We start from the raw sequence: 22904 nt of genomic DNA on the forward strand, positions 1-22904 counted from the left end.
CTCGCTCTGTTTGCCTGTTCCTGCCGATCTTCTGGTCACTTTTCTACTGTGTCTTCCCCGAGAACTCCCCACCCGTGCTAGGCTAAGAGATGGCACACACGCACGGTGCCTGTCTCCTTGCAGAAACCTACGCCCATTAAATAGTAACAGGAGAAACCCTCACAGGCACACTAGGTTCCCGTTACTTCCACTTAGGGCCAGTTTCAAAGGCAAGACTAAGGTGGCAGCCATCTATCCTAGCAAGAGACTGTATGTGCTAAAACTTTTATAAACGTGAAATTAGCCACCTGCAATAACTGTTGTAAAATTGTTAAATTAGTAACAGTGATTATTCTCATTTCTTGCTGGGGTATCAGGGAACTAGCACGGAACAGCAGTAAAAAAGGCTCCTACATAGTCCAGAAAATAGGTTAAACCAAGTGTTGCTCCCGCAATGAAACCAGAAACCTTGCTGAACTCACTGCAGGGCCTCCTGCTTGCAAGGCCTTTAAGTGTCACCCTATATCCCCACTGGAATAGTACAAAAGCGAACAGGAAAGAATGATCCATTTTTTAATGCCTGCTAAAAATTAATCTGGCATGAAAAGAATTACAAGTCACAAGATGCCACAGAAAACTGGAATGTTTAAGCTTAATAAAACCACAGTTCCCAACCCCATTTTTTTTTCCAGTTTGAGGCGTGAGGTCCTCAACATACGTTTCAGTGAATCCTCTTTCTTTCGTTTAACGAAGTACTTGAAAGCTCCCAATCAATAGCGAGGCTTCACTCAAGCATGTACTGTATCACAGAAGGATCCACTTCTTCTGCCATCAGACCAGCTCGCAGACTTTGGATTGTTGCTTTTTTCCCCAAATGCTGTCTCCACAGGACAAAGGCAGCTACGATCTGCGACTGCAGGTTGTGAGGGTGATTGACTTTACATCGATAGATGTCAGTATGGGACAAACCCAAGCACAGAGCTATATGCTCCCACTCGGGTCCCAGTCTCCTCGCAAGCTTGTTCAGCTGCTGATCTGTTGGTGAAGTCTTCAAAATGCACGGTGCAATTTCGGTTACATCTGTAAAAAAAAGACAAGGAAAACGCACACACATGTCACTAGGCAATGCTGCAAATATTCATGTAAGACCTTGACAAAGAAGGGAATACGCAAAGCTGAGGTGAAAGAATTAATTAATTGAAGAAACAGAATACATACTGACCTAGAAAAATTAATTACATAATCAACCAGAAGATTAATTAGAGGAAAACTAATGCTCAGTGGACCATATTAGGTAGGGAGTCTTGAGGTTTTGGGTGTCAAAAATCCAGATATCAGAATTCTGCTCCAAAGCCAAGATTTCCAAAAGCAATTATATAGATTTTGGGGTAGTGAACAAGAAAGGCTTTCCAGGAATACGTTTCCAGCAGCCATCACCCGCTGAAAATCAGTCTGCTTGCACCAGTATGATATAATGACAAATGACAAATGTGGGGCCAATAATACTTTATTACTCCTATTCTGTGACTCTTTATACACTTCAGAAATAACTTTGATTCCTTAGTTACTAGGTATTACTCTCTTTTTTTGCCGAAGGCTGTTCACAGGAAATTCTTCTGTTTCCTAAGATGCAACTTACCCTTTCTGCCCTGTCATAGATAGCAAACTCCTCTTGAGGAGACCAGCTTTGGGGGCTTTTCTTCTATTTGAACGAACCCATAAGCATGGTTCAGGCGAACCAAAATGAGCAGGGCATCCACACTGTTCCTCGATACAAATTATGCTTCCTTGTCCCTCACTCCAGTTGTAGTAACACTCCTGAAAACAGACGTGTATGTGCTGCAGCCCCATGCATCCAGCCTCCTTGAAGCGGTTTTCAGGATAGCGCAAGGAAGTCCCACGTTCTCTCAGAGATTTCTGCCCTGCATCTCTTAGCATTGCCCCAGTACCCAACGTGCCCCAGAACGCACTCGTCATCCGAGAAGATGTTTAGCATCAAACTGGTACCCGACTCATGGAGGACAGGATCAATACAACCACCCAGGCAGCTCTCACAGAAAGCATTAAGGTAGCTGTAATTACCAGTGGTAAAAATCTCTTCGGGACCCAACCAAGTATTTCTTACAAACGCAAGGGATCTCTTTGTGTGCTCCCTATGGTAATCTGATCACTTTAAAAAAAAAAAAAAAAAAAAAGCATTAATCCAAACAGTGTCAACAGCAGAGTGAGAATTCAGAAACATACTGTCTGGGATCCATCTCACCTAATTACAGATAGCCCCTCCTGAACTAATCATGCTAGGATTAATTACCGCTAAGGAGAGAAATAAGCTATTCTAGAATACAATCCATCTCGATGGAAAGAAGATGTCTAAAACAGACCAGATGAATTACTCCTCTAAACATGCACGTTCCTCTCCACTGTCTGTAAAAGGAGCGCTGGGTATAAGCTCAAATGTTGACGTCGAGGCTGTAAACACCAGTGCTGGTGAAACGATTCTCTGCCTGTAAATTCAAACCACACACCCAGTTGCTTTAAAAAGGTGCATTTAGAAAAGCAGCGTAAGATACCTACAAAGCACATCTGCTCTTGGATACCCTTTGTGATCACAAGCTGAAATGGTCAACGCAGCCTGCAATTGCTGCTCTACTTTTGTTGCTGAAGATACTGTGTCAAAACAGAGCAAAAATATCCCCAAGAAAACACTAATTATAGCCTGTCGGTCTGAAGCAGCAGACTCCCTACAGAAGAGCCACTTTGCAAAATCTAATTTATAGCTCCAATACCACACTCACAGTCTCCACTACAGCAGAACAGCAACACCAGAAGCCACCATTCCTTCATTTTATCAAAAGTTTTTGCATAGGATACCCAGAGCCTGCAAACGTTTGTACAATTTAAGCCCAATCATACATAAGTACTACACAAAGCTGCTTTGAGTAAAGCGAAAATTGCTTTCTGAAGAGTATTTAAGTCCCTTTGATCTTTCCGCCTCCAGATTGCCAAAGGAACCCGGGGCAAGTGGCTGGTTCAGGGACAGGGCAGAAGATGCACGGCTCCTGAAGGAAGCTGAGAAATCTGGTGGGGCTGCCCTACGCGGTCACATCCTGTGCAATACCAGCTCCACAGGTAAGTCAGGACGAGGGAGCACCTTTCATGAATGCAAATCTTTGAGAATAACTAAAATTCAAAATAAAGACAGCTACACCATGCTGTCGCCAACACTACATTTTGATATTAAACCCTTGCATTGGCTTAAGGTCAGCTACTAAGCCTAAAGCAGCGTGCCCAAAGGAGCACGACCTGCCAGCCCGGGCTTTTTGCTCTCACGCTGGAATTTTTATACCTCATGTTCACTAGCAGAATGATTTTCTGATACTGAAATGTGATCAAGCAGGGAGGCCTAACAATAATACATGTCGGCTTGTCCATCCAGCCTTTGATATTAGGCAGATTTTTTTTACTACAAGTATCTTGCCTTCAGCCTGTTATCAGCCCTTCAATAAGAATAAGAATAAAATCCATCCAGGAAATCTTTTCATCTTACGCTACCATCTGATTCTAATATGGATGTGGAAAATTCTGGGACAGAAGCCAAATGTTAAATTTAATACAAAGGACTGTTATTTTAGTCCCTTTTTATTTGCTGTGATAGCTCTTTTTCAGCTCTGATACAAAGTCACTGAGGAAAATCTGAGACAAGTATTACATGATGGGCAATATTATTCAGAGGTACAGAGAAATATTTAGTGAGATCTTTTAGTTATGACAAATGGAAAATGGCAAAAAGATTTGGCTATGTTCTAATGCCACTCTTAATTTAATAAACATAATGGCATTTCAGGTAAAAGGGAAATGAGATTTCTGTGCTCAGCACCCAAGCTGCTTTGAAGACATTGCAAAAACATTAAAGATGCCTTTTTTTGGTTATGTTTGCTACAGACCCTCGCTTATAATCCCCATTTGTCAGGAACTGCCTGAGGGAGGTAACAAGATTAGAGCAAAAGTTTCAATTAGGCAGATCCTGCAGTTACATTCGAAAAGTACATTTAGGATACCGAGACCTCAATTTTGTAAAAAAAATGGGAAGCTCTTCTTGCTTTAGATGGATCCAGTGTGGAGGTGTACGTGCTTACCCTGGGTACATGCTGCAGCCTAGGAGAATGAGGACTGCGCCGTTAGAAATGGGAAGAAGCAGGGCTTGGGGCACCCCTGGAGGGTGTCGGGGGTCTCCCCTGCGAAGGTGACTTGCGGTGCTGTCACCTCCAGCGAGCACACCGAGTGAAACACCGTGTCCAGCTGTGGACACGGTCTACGCCGGAAAGAGCCAGGGCTGCGCGTAGTCTCGCTGCTCACACTGAAGCCACTAAATCCCTGAGGAATGGGGAGCCGATGGCTTTGTGCTGGGGAGCGGGCTAGCCTGGCGCACAGTGGCTCTCCCGGGACAGACGGATGGCCAGCTCGCTGGCGCGGTACTTGGGACCATGAAGATCCCCTTCCTCTGGGCTGGAGGTGGGGACACACTCCACCCTGGTTTTGCAGCAGAAACCAACCCAGAAAAAGACCCCGCAGCTCCTTCTAGTTGAAGTCGCAGCCTGAGGGAACGCTCTTCTTCTCCCCATCTCCAGCTCTCACTGGCCAAGGATGCGCATCCACCCTATGCCTTTACCCTCGGACAGAGCCAGACTCTTTGCAGTGGTGCCCAGCGACAGGACAAGGGGCAATGGGTACAAACTGAAACATAAGAGGTTTCAGTTGAATATGAGGAAGAACCTCTTTACTCTGAGGGCACCAGAGCACTGGAACAGGCTGCCCAGGGGGGTTGTAGAGTCTCCTTCTCTGGAGATATTCAAAGCCTGCCTGGACGATGTCCTGTGCAACCTGCTCTGGGTGAGCCTGCTTTAGCAGGGGGGCTGGACTAGATGATCTCCCGAGGTCCCTTCCAACCCTTGCCATTCTGTGATTCTGTGAAAAGAGCAGGCGATGCTGACAACTTCTGGCCAGTGCGTACATGCGTGCTTCCAGAGCGCTGCACAGACTGGGGGATACGACGGTGCTGGTGAGTGGGGACAGGAAGCAGAACTGGATATAAATAGACAGTATCACAGATAAGCACCAGACAAAACAGAGAAACCCAGATACCAAAGCTATATATGGGGCAAAGGTCGCCACTTTTGCATTTCTTTTTCTTCAGGACATCTCCAGCTTCAAGTAGGAGACTCCAAGAAGATGTTGCAACAATCAGGGGGATGGAAAATAAAACTCACCCCAGCTCTGTCCCGCTTGGCACAAGTGGGAGGACGCAAGATAAAGTCCAGTGAAAACAGGCTTTGAATCACATAAAGAGTTTTTTTGCTTTTGCTGTCTCATCACCATCTCTAGGTGATGAAAAAAGCTGAGATCATCTCTTAGGCTGTCTTGCGCCATGGGAAAATACCAGCATTGAGGAACTGACCTCCCTCTCTCCATGCTGCTGGAACACAGTGGGGAGCAAGCGAGCTTGTCTCCAACACAGGACACAGCAGCAAAAATTGCTGAGGCATTTTTGGGTGATCTGCAAAATACCCAGCTGATTTCTCAGAACTGCTGGAGGCCCAAAGTGCCTTATGGTTTTGTCTAAAGGAGCTTCCTCCATGCAAGTATGACTTCTCTGTGTATGACCAAAAGCATCTGTTGGAGTTTCAAGGAGCCTTCTCCCTTATCATAGAATCATAGGATGTTTTGGGTTGGAATGGACCTTTAGAGGTCATCTAGTCCAACCCCCCCTGCAGTGAGCAGGGACACCACTAGGTAAGGTTGCTCAGAGCCCTGTCCAACCTGGCCTTGAAAGTTTCCAGGGTTGGGGCCTCCACTACCTTTCTGGGCAATGCATTCCAGTGTTTCACCACCCTCATTGTAAAGAATTTCTTCCTTATATCCAGTCTAAACCCACTCCGTTTTTGTTTAAAACCATTACCCCTTGTCCTGTCAGGCAGTCAATACATTCTTACATGATACAACACAAACTTTTGCTCTTTGCTGCATAAAAGGGACCCTGATGGAAATGAAGTACCTGAGTCCAAAGTGCTGAAAAAGTCTCAGTCAGCTGCTGCCTAATCCTGCAAGGACAACACCACAGGCAGTTCAGGAGACAGTTGGGGAGCCGGGGATACAATGGCCCACCTCTTTAAACTAATATCTATCTAATAAATCTGTCCTTTGGGAAAGGATGTTCTGGGGACTAGTCTCTGCTTCCAGAGCTGCCTCTGTATTTTATTCATTTAAATGGTCATGGACATACTCATTGGGTAAGAAGACAGAAGCAGGCCTGGAAGAGGAGATGGGAATCCAGGTTTCTCTGAGCTGCACATCCTAATGCTGAGGTGCACAATCATGCTCCTCTTCATTCCCTTTCTCCTCATGAATCATTTTAGCAAAAAATACAAAGATTTCCCTGAGAAGGGTCAAGAATGCTTCCCAGCCTCTAGAATGGAGCCTGGTGAGAGAAAACTCTCCTGGGAATCAAGGGGTATGCTGAAACAGCAAAATTGCATGCAAGAGCCCTTGGCAGAGATAATGCCAGGCAAATGCTCTGATTTCTATATCATCACATCATAAACAGGTAGGCGATTCTGGGCTTCAGACCCTGCGTAATTGGAATGGGACTGTAAAAAGGAGTAACCACTTAGGCACGCATCTGGCCTCAGCATCTCCTACTGGCAGGTGTGCAGAGTCCTTCAGTGATCCAGACTCAAGTGTCACCAACTGTTGCTCACCTGACCCTCTTACAAGATCCTGCTCACAATTTCTGAAGAGTTCAAAGCAAGCATTTCAGAGTCCTCTTTAATCGTCTTTCCTGGCATCTGGAGTACAGTTCTTCCCTGAGAAGTGCTAAAGTTAGATCAAGCAGTTCCACAAGCAGCAAACCAAAGCCACCTTGTTTCCCCCAGGTGCGAGTCCTGCAGCTGATTCTTGCTTCAGGACTTCTCTCCTCCAGCTGCTTACCCATTCTCAAGACACTTGTGAAATTGCTCCACAACAGTAGCTAGGCAAGCTTCTTGAAGTTGGCCAACAGGTTCAGAAGCTACTAGAGGTACAGGCATACATGCAACGACCCACAGTGGAGGAGTGCACAGCCTTGGTTACTGTAGGAAATTACGCTAAAAGGGACTTTGGAGCTCCACAGAGCCATCGTTCCTAACATGCCAGCAGCCACTGACATTCAGGGCACTTCAGCTAAAGACAAATGTATATAATAAAGAATCCAGTGCCAGGCTCTGCTTCCCTCCAGCCCCCTCAGGAGCGCAACAAGCCTGAGCCACAGACCCGGCAGTGAGCACTGAACGGGCACGGTCATGGTTGCCAGACTGTGTGCCGTGTGTTTTGGCAGCTGTATTGTGTTCCAGAAATTATTTAATGACTGAATGTCACAATAGCAAACAACTTGCACATAACCAGGTATATTTGCTTTAAAGTGAAATCCCCTTGGCCTGAGCACAATGGTAGAAGTGGGTCAGGAAGCAGAGCAACGCTTGGCAGATCAGGTTGAGACAGGCTTTCAAGAGCGGTGAGGTGGGGTTGCAGAACCTGAATTGGAAGGTAAGCATGTAATGCTCCCACTAATGGAGGGATCGGAGACTTCTGAGAGCTGCAGCCCCACTTGAGCCACCAAAGATGCCGGATGAAAGGGAAAGCAGAGGATAAGCGTTCCAAGGGATCCCAGTGGGTGCTGTAGATGACTGAAGTCAAAGGGCAGATGATGGTGGCGGTCCTGGTGAGAAGGGTGGGATAAACAGAAGGTGCTGGATAACTGCAGGGGGTGGCTTGGCTCACTTTGTTAGACAAGGGAATGGGAGATGACAGCGAGCCTCCATTTGTACAGCCGCTCTTCTGCTTTCTTGCTCAGCTGTTCCCTCCCAACCCTGTCCTAACAGGCGGAACTGCAGGCAAATGCCTGCCCTCTTCCTACAGCACATCCAAATTCATGAGCTCTAAGCCAACCTGCAGCAATGAATGACTGGAGTGCCAGATGGGAAAGTATCACACTAGATATATGACACTTGGCAGGCCTGCATGGAGAACACAGTGCTTACTCCCTCCTGTGCAAGTTAAAAATGATCATGAAGCATTAGAAGATTATTTCGTTGCTGTGAACTTCAGGAGGATCTGATTCAGGACCTGTTTAAACACAAGAAACAAGCTCAAATCACTGATCAGTGAAAAAAGTAGAACAGACTGTCCAGAAACCAACCCCTACTATATAATTTGGGTGTTGTTCTTTTTCTTGTTGTCATTGTTGCTAATTAAACACTAGGCTGGTTCAAAGGCTGGGAAGGGAGCAGTAGGGTTTTGCAACAGCTCCAAATAATCGTGCTCCAGGGAAGATGGAAAAATATTTCTCTTCTATGTATCACCATATACATATCTTTTCTACACATCTGCAAACAGCATGGATCACGCAGCCCATCCAAAGTCTATTCAAAACCACTATGGCTCACCTCCTGATGTCAGTGCGTTTCAAAAGGTGTTTGACCAAGGAGCAAGAAAAAATTGAACCAAATCCTGAACTATTTGAAGCAAGATGGCTGACTCCATTATAGATATCCTTCCCTACATAAAGTTAATACACTCAGATTAAAATAATGCACAGAAGATTAAAATAAATTGGAGAAGATGCATAGCCTTCTCCTGCTGTTTGAACGTGCGTGGCTGTTTCTCTGTCTCTCCCGCCGAACGTGAGCGGTGGGTTACATGCATAGCTGTGAGGTAGGAGACGGTGATAGCTGTTCCACTCATCTGTGCTGGTTGCCTCCTCTGTAGGCTTCTGCTCCCTACCAAAGAGATGTGCACCTCCTGCATCCCCTCTGAGGCTATCAGAGGACACCATTTAACGACGACTGCCAAGCACGCACTGATCTCTGATCTCTGCTTGGGAACTCCCTCTTCTTCCTCCCATAGAGCTGACTCAGCACGGGGAAATCCCGGTGATGGAAAACCTGCACCTTTGTAGGAACAACAGGCCCCATTACCTTCCCAAGAATGCCTGTATAAATCCAGAATAAAAACAATCTTCTCTAATGTAATCAGTAATCAGAATCAAATCTTGGTCAGTTAAATGCTCAGGCTAAACTACAGAATGGAATCTGTACTATAAGCACATTAAAAGAAAAGCACCTAAAGCAAGGGTTTAGAAAGTGGCACCTTTTTTTCAACTGACAACGTTACAGTAAAACAAATTTGACGGAGAGCTTTATGTTCATCTGAGTATATAGAATCATAGAATTATTTAGGTTGGAAAGGACCTATAAGATCATTGAGTCCAACCATTACCCTAACACTGCCAAGTCCACCACTAAACCATGTCCCTAGGCAACACATCTAGCTGTCTTTTAAATACCTCCAGGGATGGGGACCCCACCACTTCCCTGGGCAGCCCATTCCAGTACTTGATAACCCTTTCAGTGAAGAAATTTTTCCTAATGTCCAATCTAAATCTCCCCTGGCGCAACTTGCAGCCATTTCCTCTTGTCCTACCGCTAGTTACTTGGCCACAGTTATACTTCGTAAGTGCAGGATTGTAAAGTTTCTGTATCTTGATAATTTCTGATTTGATGAATGCAAACAGTCATTAATATACAGAATGTATATGAATAAAACCCACCTCTGTCAATTAGTGATCATGAAACACTTACTCGTAAGCATACTTCTATCATGGTAATTTACATTTCCATGTCTTGTAATTAAATTATGAAAGGCACTAATCAAAATTAAAGTAAATATGAAATACATTTTTAAGACTGTCTGCATCCTTCCACATCGTGCTGGATTTTTAAGATTCGTATTAAAAGACAGGAAGTTCTCTGTCTTATTTTAACTAAATTGGAATCTAATACTATGACAGCCAACTTGCAGAATAAATTGTGGCCATGATCCGGAGATAATCAAATCTATGGCAACTTTAAATGGTTTCACTCAAGTGAAGCAGGATCCACCCACGGTACCAAATTCAGCTCCTTCCTGCCAAAAGCTTGCTGGGACTCAGCATTACTGGTGTAATTAAAAAGTACATATATCTTCATTTGTTGGCAATCTCTTCTCCTGTGTGAGCTCTAAAGCACCACGCTTTTTGACATTAAATACATTTTGAGTATTAGGGTAGGAAAAAAAGACAGCATAAAATTTCGTAAATCTACAGGCAATTCAAGAACGCAGATGTTTCTATTTTGGCTCAATACCAGCAGCTAATTCGTATATGCTTTATCACTTGCTAATGACTGCCTAGTAGCTGCCGATGTGGCAGCAGACTCCTAAAACCTGAAACATAAACATTCAGAATTCATGACAAAAGTATTCAATTGTTTTCCCATCATTCAGTTCCAGTAGCTACACAGTTTTCCCAAACTTTTTTTTAATCTGTCTTACAGGTTTTGTACCTCCAGAGATCTCTGCTATACTGATGGCCTTCAGTATTAATCCATGTAAAACAGATTGACAGAGAAGTCCCTAAATAAATTCAGGCTGTCTTAAGTTTTCATGCTTTTCAAGCCATAGGAAGCAATCCATGGGTTTAAGGAGCTGAAAGAGATTGGGTTTTCACTTGTTCATTTGCTTTTTATTGGGAAGAGCAGGAAGTTTCAGCAGTTAATAGCATGGATGTTATTGTTTCCCATGCAAAAAATTAATTATAACCTTACTTAGTATTTCTCTGCTGTTGCATACCATGAAATCAAATAATTAATTTCATAAAAAAAATGGCAACTACATATGCATGCAAGGAAAAGAATACCAATGCAAAGAAAACCACATGTATCTGCTCTCTTTTCAAGCAGGATGACCTAAGCGTTACACACAGGATTGGACTTAATAATTTTGTGGTTTTATACTTTTTTTTATTTTTCACAGCATTTGATGCTGCTGTAGACACTGAAGTGGAAGTAAAATTTGCTTGGTATTTCCTATGAACTTCTATATTGTTATACATACGCATCAGCACTGAAGCCACAGCTAACGATGGCATCCTTGCAGTGATACCTTTGGTATAAATGCAGGAACAGGCTCAGCGTGCAGCATTACACTAAGGAAAAAAAAATCTACTGAGTTGGGAGGTTCTGAGGAACACCTGAGCTTTTAGAAATTATTTGGAAGAACTGCTTAAGTACAGATACTGAGCATTCAGACCTTGGCCAAAGATTTTTTTTTCCAAGTGAACAAATATGACTTGAAAAGTTATATGGAAAAAGTCGTATGATCGTTTTTTGCGAGCCAGGTGCAACTAGTTATTAGAGAGCCCAAAGCTACCTGATAGCCTGACAGAGCAGGGATGAGAGGTTTACATGCCAGCAGTCACACCAAGAGTCAGCTCTAGAAATAATGCTGAAAAAATCAAATTCTGAAGTATGCCAGTGGATTTCTATATACTTTTGAATGCTCTGCAGTTCTTAATGAATTCAGTGGAGTTTGGTAATACTCACGGCACTTTCAACCATTAATTATTGGTCTGAAGCACACAGAGCCATCATTTCCCTCAGTCAAGTTTCTTCTCCATGCTATCACAAATAATAATTAACAATCAGCGGATGGTTGTACGAAGTCATGACGATCATAAAGCACATTCATATTTGCAGTAGACTTCTCATGGTTTCAGAGGAGACAAATGTGTATCCGTGTGGGCACAGCAGCTCTGACACAGTAATTCACCCACACTAAGTGCAAACCAAAGCCACCTGGAGCAATTAATGATTATTTTGTCAGCCAGGTGACAAACTCATCAAGCAACTTTTGTTGGGGGATTGGAAGTTAACTTCTTTTGACAGACACTACTTGAATGCTTATTTCAAGTAGCCGGAGCTGCATTTCAAAGAGCTGAGGCGAGTGTCAATTCTGCTGCTTCTTTGCGTGCAAGAATCACGGCAGACTCCTTGGGCTTTTTATCTGCTGAGTACAGTGAGTGAGCGAATTTTTTACTAGGTACTTTCCTACCAAGAAATCTTTCTAAAGGCTGCAGCATTTCAACAATAAAATCATGTGCTTGGACTTGAGCTATGGATGTTCCTTTCACGCAACAACAAAAATCATACTGCCAGTATGAAGGACTGTTTTCTTATATAACACAGCTAATCGTACATGTTTTCCCTTGCAGGACTTAAACCAAATATGACAACAAGCCATTACACTTAGCCTTGATAAAACTGTTCATTCCTCCCAGGGATTTTTTTTTCTTCAAGTTGGCTCTTCTTTTTGCTTTGGCTCGAGTAGTTAGAAACATCAGAACCGAAGATCTGCGCAACAGATGGAGCTTGGTTGAGAAGAATGCCTTTGGCTGGTGAGGATCTTTGCCTGGCAGGTGTCAAACCAAAATTAATACTGCACATATTATGCTTTACCGAGTTTCAGATTTTAGCGAAGTGAGACCGCGTTCCTTCCTGACCACAAACATATATTAATAGAACAAGCCATGCAGAGCAAGCTAAAACAGTACAATCATTATGCTGAATCCTCCACTGCTTGGCATTTTATTTAATCATTTACACCCATGCAAAACAAATAAGCAAAATGCAGCAGGTTAATTTAGTGTCTCTTCACAGACACTTTGTGCAGGTATAAAAGGCTTCACGGAATGCTGTAAGCAACACGGACTTAGACCCCCCTCCCCTCTTGCTTTCTTTTTTTCCTCCTTTCCTTGTGTAAGTGCCTTAAAGGCTTATGAACTTCAGTAGACTTCTTGACATTTCAAGATCAACAGGAAAAAACAGGTACTGGTACTAAAATACACTGCTCAGCTACAGCCAGTCGCTACGCCTGGCTTGCCAAGCGGCGATTCAACCGCCTGAGTGAGAAGGCAGGGCTTCCCATCGGAGCGGGGAAGGAGAGCTTCAGGTGGCATCATCTGCTCCCCTGCGTTCCCAGACTAGCGGGAGGCTTAGCATCGCACCCAGCCCTCTCAAGCACCAAGCCACTTGAAGATCTGAAAGAAACAGATTCGGAACCTCGTGGCTGGTTTGACAGGTCGGTACTCTCCAAAAGCAACTTTAGCTGACTGATAGGGCTAGTCATTTTAGAAGGTCACAGGCACAGGACTTTTAATTATCTGTAAAGCAAATGTGAGATTATATTTGTGTGCATGTATATAAATAAATAAATAGATAAATAAATAAATGAACATTTTCAAATTCTTAATTAAAAAAAAAGGTGAAAGTCTTAGACATCCGGAAGTCAAATTCATCCCCTTTCTGATTTAATTTCCACTAATTCAGATTAGGGAACTGTCACACCACCCTGTGAGAAAAAGGATGAAAATGGTTGCGTGGGTGAAGTCATTTTATAAACAGAAGTCCTAATTCACGGAGCGCTTTACACTCCCCCGGCTTTGGTGAGTACTCCTTTCCCCTCTGAGTCAGCACTGACCTCATACCCCAGGCGATGTGCTCACTGGCGTGGCTCGTGGCTGCCCTGTGGCACGGCTCGTACCGGGTGACACGGCACGCTGACCAGCTGCAGTCGTTACGAGATCCCAGGACGGTACCGAAAGTACTGAGGTGACTCACAGCTTGCAGCCACGCACTTGAAGGCTGCGGACCCAGTTACTCTTTTACTCACTCAGGAATAATATTTTGCCAAAGCGACTGAAGCAAGTTCAAAATCAAACAAGCTATTAGCAAACGTTTGTATTGCTTGTGGTACCTGTAGAAGATTTATGCCAGTATTAGTGGGACAATTCATACGCAAAACCTAAACAGCTGAAAAAAATCTTTTGCTTAAACAATTAATTTTCATGTCTCATGCACACAGAGCAATGTTTTCCCTCACAGTTTTGTAGTCTGCTAGCTACCAGATTTTGATCCAGAATTGAAATTTCAGTCATTTTGGCTTTCATACATAGTGAATCAGAAATAAAAATGTTTTAACATCAGAAATGAAAAGGCTGGAAGATCAGACAGACCATAAAAGACTTGTTTTACTTGGTTTGGGATTTTTACACGGCTATGCCTAACCTAAGTAAGATTGAAACAAAACCAAAAGGCAAAACAAAAAACTAGACAAATCTGTTCCTTCCCAGAGATGCAGAAATACAAATGATGCCTGTGTCCCTGGGGGACCCAAGCCTGAAATCCTGCTACGAACAAGAGAGAAGGGCTGTGATTTCCTCAGCTGTTCCTGACATCACAAGCTACCTCCTACAGGTAACAATGGAAAAGCAGTCTTAAAGAAGAATTTTTTTCTCCTGAAGTTAAATACCTTTTGAGTTCTACAAACTTCATAAACAAAGCAATCAGAGGGTTTTTTTATAATGCTGAGAATTTTAGTGCCAGAACTGTAAACATCAACTTCTTTCTCTTCCTTCCTTCTTCAGATGTAGCTGCTATGAGTTGGCTGACTTTATAATAAAGAAATCAAACACACCCTGCAATGAACCTTCTAATTGAGTTTGGTGTTAGGGCTAAACATTTTGAGCTTTGCATTCAACGTGTGTTACCTAATTTTGTGTGTGACTCCTCAGAGCAGAGCCGAACAACCTGGCGATCTGAGGTTAACACATTCTGCGAAACTGGCCTCAAATTTCCATTTGCAGAAATACGCCGTACCACATCAGCATATGCAAACCCAACTTTGCTGTGTATAAACCACACAAACAGTGCCCAGCTACCTAACCTGACCTTCCACTTGCACCTCGCTGCATGTAAATATGCTAACGACAGGCACAAAGGGTTCATGTGCAAGTTTACAAGTTCAAGTGCAGAAGACAGATGGAACTTTGGCTGCAATGCTTTGTTTTCCCCACATTTTGGGAGATTCCAGCTTTCTAAGGCTGTTAGATGCAGCCTAGGAGTTGTGTCCTAAAGCCACAAGACTGAACTATTTAAGTATCTTTATTTGATTTTTTAGATTGAAAATGAGACCTTCTGGTCTACTTGGAAGAGGTTGACAAGAACACGAAGGCACCGCTGTGACTCAGGCTTTACATTATTTACTAGACTTTACTTACTGATATTGATAGTGCATCTCAGTCCTTTGAGAACTTTAGGCACCCCATGAAAAGTCCTTGCTTGAGATACCTCGGAATCTAAAGACTTATGAAGGTTTTCACTCCCAAAATTGCCAAGTGAATGGGGAGAGTCAAGCTGAAATCTGTGAAGAGCCTCGATGTTTTCAGGCAGTCCTGCGCAGGTGGGTTGCGAGACTCGGGACAAGAATCCCTGGATCGCCACAAGAAACCACGAGTCCTTTTCAAACAGCCCAGGTCCAAAGCGTTCAACAAAGAGACTCAACAGAACCCTTCTGTAAACCAAGCCAGGAAAGCAGAAGCAATTTTTAATACTGTTCTTTGTGTCACGCGATTATTTCTGCATGCAAGTAGAGAAACTCAGTCAAGCAAGGACGCCCATGTCTGGAAGTGCTGCAGGAGCCCACCTTTTACAGGGAACAGAAGTATGTTTGGAAGAGCTGAACATAAGCTTAATGGAGTAATTTCAACCAACATATACAATTTTCTCAGATACACAACTGAAAAAAATTTGTAGCTCTGTAAACCCACGGATTGCTATTTTAAAGACAGTTTCATTAAGAAACACAGCTTGAGAATATCTATCAAATAAGATCAGAGCTACATGCGGGGACAGCAGGAGGCAGCTGAAGCAATCTGCAGCACAGCTCTGGTGCTCATCGGTCCCTGACCTTGAGAAAAAATATAATTACTGCATGAATACACATATTAGACCAAAAGAGAAAGCCTAGGAAAAGACAAAACTCTGATAGAAAGAGATGGTGAGAACTCCTCAGGTTTTATGCAATAGCCTACAGCTCCGGACGTCCCAATCCAGAATACTTTGTAAGACTGACAACACAGCTGTGGCTTTAATTTTGAAGTCCACATTTTTCTGTGGGAATCATTAAATATGACACACTTGTCCTGTTCAACAGAAAAACAAATCCGCCTCTACTTCTTATTCCTCTGAAGCCTTAATTTAATTGTGCAACATTTGCTTTAGAAATATATTTGAAGATGTTTTAGATATTACCTCATTTGTACACTGTCCCAGGCTTTCCAGGAACTCTGAACCAACAGCCTCCTAGCCTTTCTTATATCTGAACTACTGTATTTTATGGCTTCCATACTGTACTGTCTGGAAACTCCGCGTGAGACTTGTTGTGTTAAATACAAACATGTAGGGAGAAGACGCACTGCACCAGAGAGTTTGCAATCTCAGGCATGGGTTGTGAAAAAGACTTTGCATGTGTTAGTTTACGTACACAGAGATTGCCATGATTATGTCCAAATAACGCCAAAGGGCTGGGCCTACACAGGTAAAAAAGAAAAAGCACCGGAGGAGGCAACAGCCCAGGAACTGATCCATGTTGGATTTCCTACTCATGACTGCTGCTTTGAAAAGCGCCCACCTTAGGATGCTGATGGAGCCCTGCCACGCCTCTGCCGTTTTAATCAGAGAACCTAATTTACCACATCCCAGAAATGTAACTAATAAATTGTCCCAAATAATCGCAAGTATGGAATTGAGCACACTGGGATTTGGAAATCCACCGAGGCTCTGATAACCAAAGGGAACAGACAAGCAAAGGGGTCAGCAGCTATTTGAGCTAGAAAGGCTGAAGCGTTATGAAGACAAATATGCACACTTGTGCTTGGGATGAAGCTGGAGCTCCGACCCTGTGGCTCTGTAGAGAGCAGACCCTCATGAGGCTTTTGACCCGCAGAGGTAGGAAGGCTCCTCATGGAGGAGCTCCCATGCATTTAAGATGGAGACAGTGAAGTTTTGCCCTGTTCTGTTTTCAGTCATCCAGTGATAACAGGTAGCTCATGGAAGTGTCTGAAAACATCTCTTATCTGTGCCCTTTGTGCATGCAGGTGCTGTCATGACAATTTCTCAAAAAATCATGAAACCAAGACTGCAGCTGATCCACTGCCACTGCTTACCGAGGCATCCTCCAAGGCCTTCATGAAACCAAGACTGCCACTGCTTACCGAGGCATCCTCCAAGGCCTCTACCTCCCCTCTATTCTGCCAGTTGCTTCACATGGAATTTAAGGCATTGGGTTTAATCTGGAAAAAAACACCTTTGAGTCAAATTCTGATGTCTGCATTTACAGAAAGTGATAGATTTTCCCAGACAGTTCACAGTGTGGATTCCTTCTGGTCTCCTACAATTAGCAGTGACCTAGCCTCTTCCCACCATCTGCCGTCTCCTCCATCTCTCTTCCCTTCCCTGCCTTGTGCTGCAGCTGCTGGAGGACCCTGGAGCTGGGGCAGGCTGCTACCACCATGTCCCCCCATCACAGAAAGGCAATCAGTCTGTCTGCTAACCCACGCCGGGCAGGCATGCAGCCCTCCCACCGGATGGGTGGACTCGGCTGTGTCAAAGGTATGTTGCAAGTTTTTCCGTAACAAAAATCCCCTCCTATTTTAAATAATGAATTTGGTTTTTCTCTTTTTTTCTTCCTTCTCCAGCTTTTTCTCTCCTTCCCCGCCCACTTTTACAAGCAGGAAGGAGAGTGACAGGAAGAATAATGATTTCCTCAGCTTCTGTTGGAAAAAAAAACACAAAAATTTTCCACCAAGACAGAATTTTTTTCTGGTTTTTTTTTTTTTCAGTGAGGTTCAGAAGCCATTTTTTTATTTAAAATTTCCTAAATAAGTGTCCAGTTAATACTGACGTTTAGTGTGGAAGGTAGCAGGGAGCTGGTACCTCTGTTTCGTTTAGCACAGATCCCAGCCTTAAGTGCGGCAAGAGGTCAGCTTGAATTTTTTCTCTTGAATTTTATCTTTGCAAACCGCCTTTCAGGGTTTTGGCTGTATAAATCAAACCCCATAGCCCAGCGTGGATGCTCAGTTTGTGATGCTTTCCTTCTGCCAGTTGGCTTTGCGCGACCTTGGTGTTAATCCCTACTGGCTCCACACGTTCAACAAGGAGGGAGGAAAGCACTGGTAAGCAAGGAGTGGACCGGAGCAGCCAAAAGCCAGGGCAGCCTTCCCATGCTGGAGCGGCCAGAAAAGGAGAAGAAAAAGGCACTGAAGCTATTGATTTTCCAATGCGTTGATGGGCAGGGGTCAGAGCAGGTTGGGGGCCCTTCAGTCGCTGATGAGAACGGAGTGTGTGTATGCATCGCACGCTGTCTCTGTTTCTGCTCAGGAGTCAACCTTGTTTAAGGCATGCTTTGTCTGAGCAGATGGCAAAGCATGACGGCTGCTGGGTTAAGATTTTTGCTGCCAAACCAGCCCCCGGCTGTTTTCAAAAATAAAGACGGCTACTCTCTTTACCAATGCAAAAATAGCTGTCTCTCCAAGTCCCTCCGTCAAACTATTATTTTATGTATTACAGAAGCACATATCTAGCCAGACTATATAATTAAAATTACACAATTTTTAATTAACTACCTGCAACAATCTTCCTGCTTTAACTGGTGGTGGTGTTGGAGGGTTGGGGTTTTTTTGAGGCTATTAGGAAAATCCAAATTTCCAGCTAGAAATTCACAGGGTTCAGAGCAGAGCCCTGCACCCCCAGGTGCAGAAGGCGACCCATCGCTCTTGGCTATACTACGTCTTCCATGAAAAAAAAAAAAATAATGCTTGCAACACAGGAACAAGCCCAAACCTCATTTGCAGTAGCAAGTACGTAAGGTAGGACTGTACCGGAAAAGACGGTGACAGAAACACACTGATTTCGTTTATTCCTTCGACAGCTTTTATTTTTTCATTTATTTTTGCCCAGGAATCTCCTATAATGCTTGGCTGTTACCCGAACAGGCCCTTTCCAGCAGTCTCCAAGAGTACACTGTGACCACAAGGCAGCACGGCTTCCTTTGCATATCCCTCCTTTCTGATGGCACGGCAGGGCTCACCGGCACAGCAGGATGGAACTCAATGCTGCCCTGACCCAGCAAAGGGGTACTGGCCTCCTAAAACCGACCAACTATCTACAAAACATGAAATAAGTGAAAGTCCAGCCACCATCGTTGGCACGAGTAAGTTCCATGCAAACCAACAGAAATAACAGCTCTTGGAAACATGACGAGTTCTGGGGACAACCAACCATCATCCTCTTTCCTCTGCCACTCTGAGTCTGCTTGCACCTGGAAATAGGAGTGGAAGAAACACCCCAACCGCATGCACACACACGTGCAGCTTCTCAGCAGACCGCCAGCAACTGCTGCTCCGGCAGCTGCAGGTGGAACACAGCAACCCCACACCAGCGAGAAGGCACCGATGGGTCAGATTTTATGGTACCAGCCCAAATTCAGTATCGCGGAAGCATGCAGCGGCCAAGCCAGCTTGTTCTCCCTAGCTTCAGTGAGCCTTGAGCTGCGCTGTGTGGAATCGCTGCTTTCCACGTGGAACGTCTCCTTAAGGGCAGTGTCTGCCCCGGCAACTGCAATAGCACTGCTCATTTTTGGTGCGATAAGCTGCATTTAGAGTGGGAAAGTATTGCTGTGTGATCTGAAAAGCAAACCAAAAACAAGCAATGAAGTCCGGAGCTTCAGGCCAAAGGTTTTAGCACCTGGCGTAGGGTTCCATTTCACAAAACAAAGGATCATTTATGCACACTGTAGACATTTTCTGTCTGGAGCAATGCTAACACGTTATCTCTTTATTTACACTGTACATGAAGTGTCCGGCACCCCTGCCTACATGATGGCCTGAATCTTGATCCACCCTGCTGTTGTTCATGGGAGGAAATCCAGGTGTGTTGCAGAGCCGATGGGTCCTGGTACTCTGCAACAACATCAGGCAGAAAAGAAAACGTGGGTCCTTCCTCACAAGGCTCCAGGGTCCTCCCAGAATGATTTTAATATCACCTGTGGCAAGGAGAGGGGGGAATGGTAGACAGATCTGTGGCAGAGCTAAAAGCTTAGGGTTTCTGGAGTCTCCGTCATATGCCATAATTGCAAAATCATGCTTCCTGTCTTCCACGTACACAGCAAATCTTTTTTCTCCCTTCCTCCTGGAGCGGATGAGGTGATTGGGAAATTCCCTAAGCTTCCCTTACTTTGGTTTCTTCCCTCATTTCAGAACCTGACTTCAAAAAAAAAAAAGATCAGGCCATTGAATGCAGTCTGGAATTTTGCTTCCAAGTACTTCTTTCAGCATGAAAAGGACCAACCATGGAATAACCAAGCAAGTCACCCTATTATGCAACAGACGGGAAAGCTATTTGTGCTGGTACGCTGTGGTTTTCATTCCTCTGAAGGCTGCTTTCCTCCAGGGAATTCCAGTAACTGGACTAATTGAAGTGTGTTTTGACAAGTTAAAACAGCCCAGAAAACCCACCTATGAAATTACATCCTGGTAGCATCTTCCAAAGTAAACTGAAATCTTGGTATCACAGCTCATTTGGGAAACTACTATGCCATAGCTTTCATTTGTTATGAGAACATAGCTTGAGTTTTTGTTGTAGATAACAGGTGGCGTTACACCTAATGACGGGGCTCAATCTTCCCCTGTACCAGGTTTTTGTACTGGCAGGGGCCCCAAGGATCGTCTCCTGAAACGCTAACCAGAAAAAAAATACAGAGTCTTCATTTATTCTCATTTCATCTACTTTCTTTCACTTTAGGTGACTCCCTCACAAAGCCGTCAGCTCACTCCTAAGGTTGTCTGTCCGTCCCCAGCAGACAAAGCAATCCAAGAAAATCAAAGCAAGCTGCCAGCGCAGATGCCGGCCTGTTGGGAAGACAGGGACACCGGCAGAGCACGAGAACCAGGCAATGTTATTCTGAGAAAGCCTGCTTATTGCTAAAACCAGCAGTGCCCACGAGCCCCAGCCATGTGCCACATGGCAGGCACAGCACATGGTTCCCATCACTTGGGTTTTCTTGGCTTATTCCACTACTCCACAAGCCTACCGGCTTCATACTGCCGTCTGCTTGCCGCTGCCACAGAGAGAAAATATTTGGCCGGAGGGGAAGCTCTTACATACAAATAATTTAGGATTCAGGGGGCAGAAGCTTTAGAATGCTGGAGGTTAGGACATTTTGGAAAGCAAGCCACAAGAAGCATGGATGGACCAACTCCATTCTGGCTCCTGGGCTCAGCTGCAGCCCGGACGAGTTAGCACGCCCTGGAGATATCTACCAGGAAGACAAAGGAGACAGAGGCAGTGAAAAGGAAGGAAGTCCCAGACTAAAATATTTCATTTTTCCATATTTTTCTTCCTGAATATCCCAAAACAGAAAGCAGACAGATTTTTTGCAGAAGTGACCAGGATTTATTAAAGACAGGATATTGATATGAAACATTCATGACCCTCAACTTCGCAGTATTTCTCTTGGATGGGGTAACGAAGTGAATTTATTACATATCAGTGCCAAGAAGCTCATAATAAAAATACAGATTATAGTTCTCAGATTCATCAACTCAAACCAGATATTTTTGAAAAAACACTCCAGCAGGAAGAACATAAGTCTCTCTTGGGCTACCAAAGCAGCATATGAAATACATATTTTATCCAACAATAGGATACAAAGTAAATGATTTGATTTAAAAACCCTGAAACAAAGGCAGTCTGTGAAGACATGAGAAGGAGACCCCTTGTCATGTTATCCCAGGTGTGGGGCATGCGGAGGAAGATAGATATATATGTTAGACATAAACAAAGAAAGCAGAGATTTTATTGCATTGCAAGTTGATGATTTTATGAGACTTGAAATAGAATAATAAAGCATGGATAAGGCAAGATAGAGAAATACTGCAACTTCTTGGGAAGCCAGGCTCCGGCAAAGGTTCAGAGGGACCACAGCCACAGCAAACCTTCACATCAGTTCTACCCTGATCATTTGGTCTCCTCTTCCCTCTTTGTTTCTGACTTCCATTTCTTTCTTTACTGGGACGTATCTAGTGGAGAATCAGCCAAGGATGACCCATTTATTTAATTCCTAATAGTCAGCTTTGAATATTTCATTCTGCTTCTGCCATTCTCCCTGCAAAAAGGAAAGATCTCTCTTCAAAACTCTCCCAGAGCTTGCCTGTGTCACATCTGCATGGCCTGCACAGGTTCGGGAAGACCCAACATGTCAGCATGCTGTGAAAGAAGGAACTCATATGTCCCTAGGTACGACTGAAGGCATTGTCACTACCAAAAGTTTCCGTAAATCAGAGTACAATGGACCAATGCTTTAACAACTCATCTCTCCTCATTTCCAGACACACTACCAAGGGGAAAAACTTATTTTTTATTTCAGTGCCAAGGATTTCCAGGGTTTCCAATTCCTCACTTCTCCCAGCCCATCCTCAGGAAAAACAAAGCAAAAAAAAAAAAAAACCACCAAAACAAAAATCCCCCAAACCCCAAAGCAAAGTAAAACAAACCAAACAAGTAAGTACCATAGTGTTTCTAATTGCCTTCCAAAATACAACAAACAAAAAAGCATTTTAAGTTGCTTTAGTTTGGGGAAATTACTAATCATGAGATCTCTAGTGCGTGTCTGTGTTTAATAGAGAATGTAATGGAAAAAAAAATAGAGCATTAGTGGCCATCCAAGAAAGATTTCGTGAAAAACAGGGTGGAAGGGAGTTTGTTTGGACTTAATGTTTCCCCAGAAGCATCTCTAGTCCAAACATTACACCACAGGTCAAATGGAGGGGAGCCAGAAAGTGAAATGCTTTAAAAATAGCCCTTAAAAAGGAAAGTGAAAGTGGCCAGTCTAGTTCCACCTTTTGTGACCATGAAATGCAGATTCTGTGATGAAAACCAAATTGGGGCTCTGGTACCATCACTGAGTGTCAGTAAATACTGCAACCTATGCATGGGAAGTCCAACAGAAAAATATAGGTCCAGCTTCTAAAATTCTTCCAGACTTCGCAATCTGAGCTGGTACTACTGCTTAGAAGCAAGCTTGCATTAAAATACTTCAGTTTGGAACTGGCAGTTTAAAACACTACGAACTGTCCTCAGCCCTCTGTTGTAGCCCTTCCAAGCCACCTCCTTACAGGCAGCAAA

At 43.9% G+C, this 22904-nt stretch overlaps 1 protein-coding gene across 1 annotated transcript in view; it reads right to left on the reverse strand.

Annotated features, from left to right (window-relative positions):
• Window positions 1-506: 506 nt before the first annotated feature.
• The window catches only part of CRADD (CASP2 and RIPK1 domain containing adaptor with death domain), an 84445-nt gene continuing 62047 nt past the window's right edge, over window positions 507-22904 (reverse strand). The window contains exon 3 of the mRNA XM_035901071.1: window positions 507-1059. Coding sequence (XP_035756964.1) covers window positions 764-1059 — 296 coding nt within the window. The 3' untranslated portion in view covers window positions 507-763. The remainder of the gene's footprint in view (window positions 1060-22904) is intronic.

The sequence above is a fragment of the Egretta garzetta genome, unplaced genomic scaffold (genome assembly GCF_000687185.1).
Source record: "Egretta garzetta isolate BGI_Z169 unplaced genomic scaffold, ASM68718v1 scaffold38, whole genome shotgun sequence".
Taxonomy (NCBI): domain Eukaryota; kingdom Metazoa; phylum Chordata; class Aves; order Pelecaniformes; family Ardeidae; genus Egretta; species Egretta garzetta.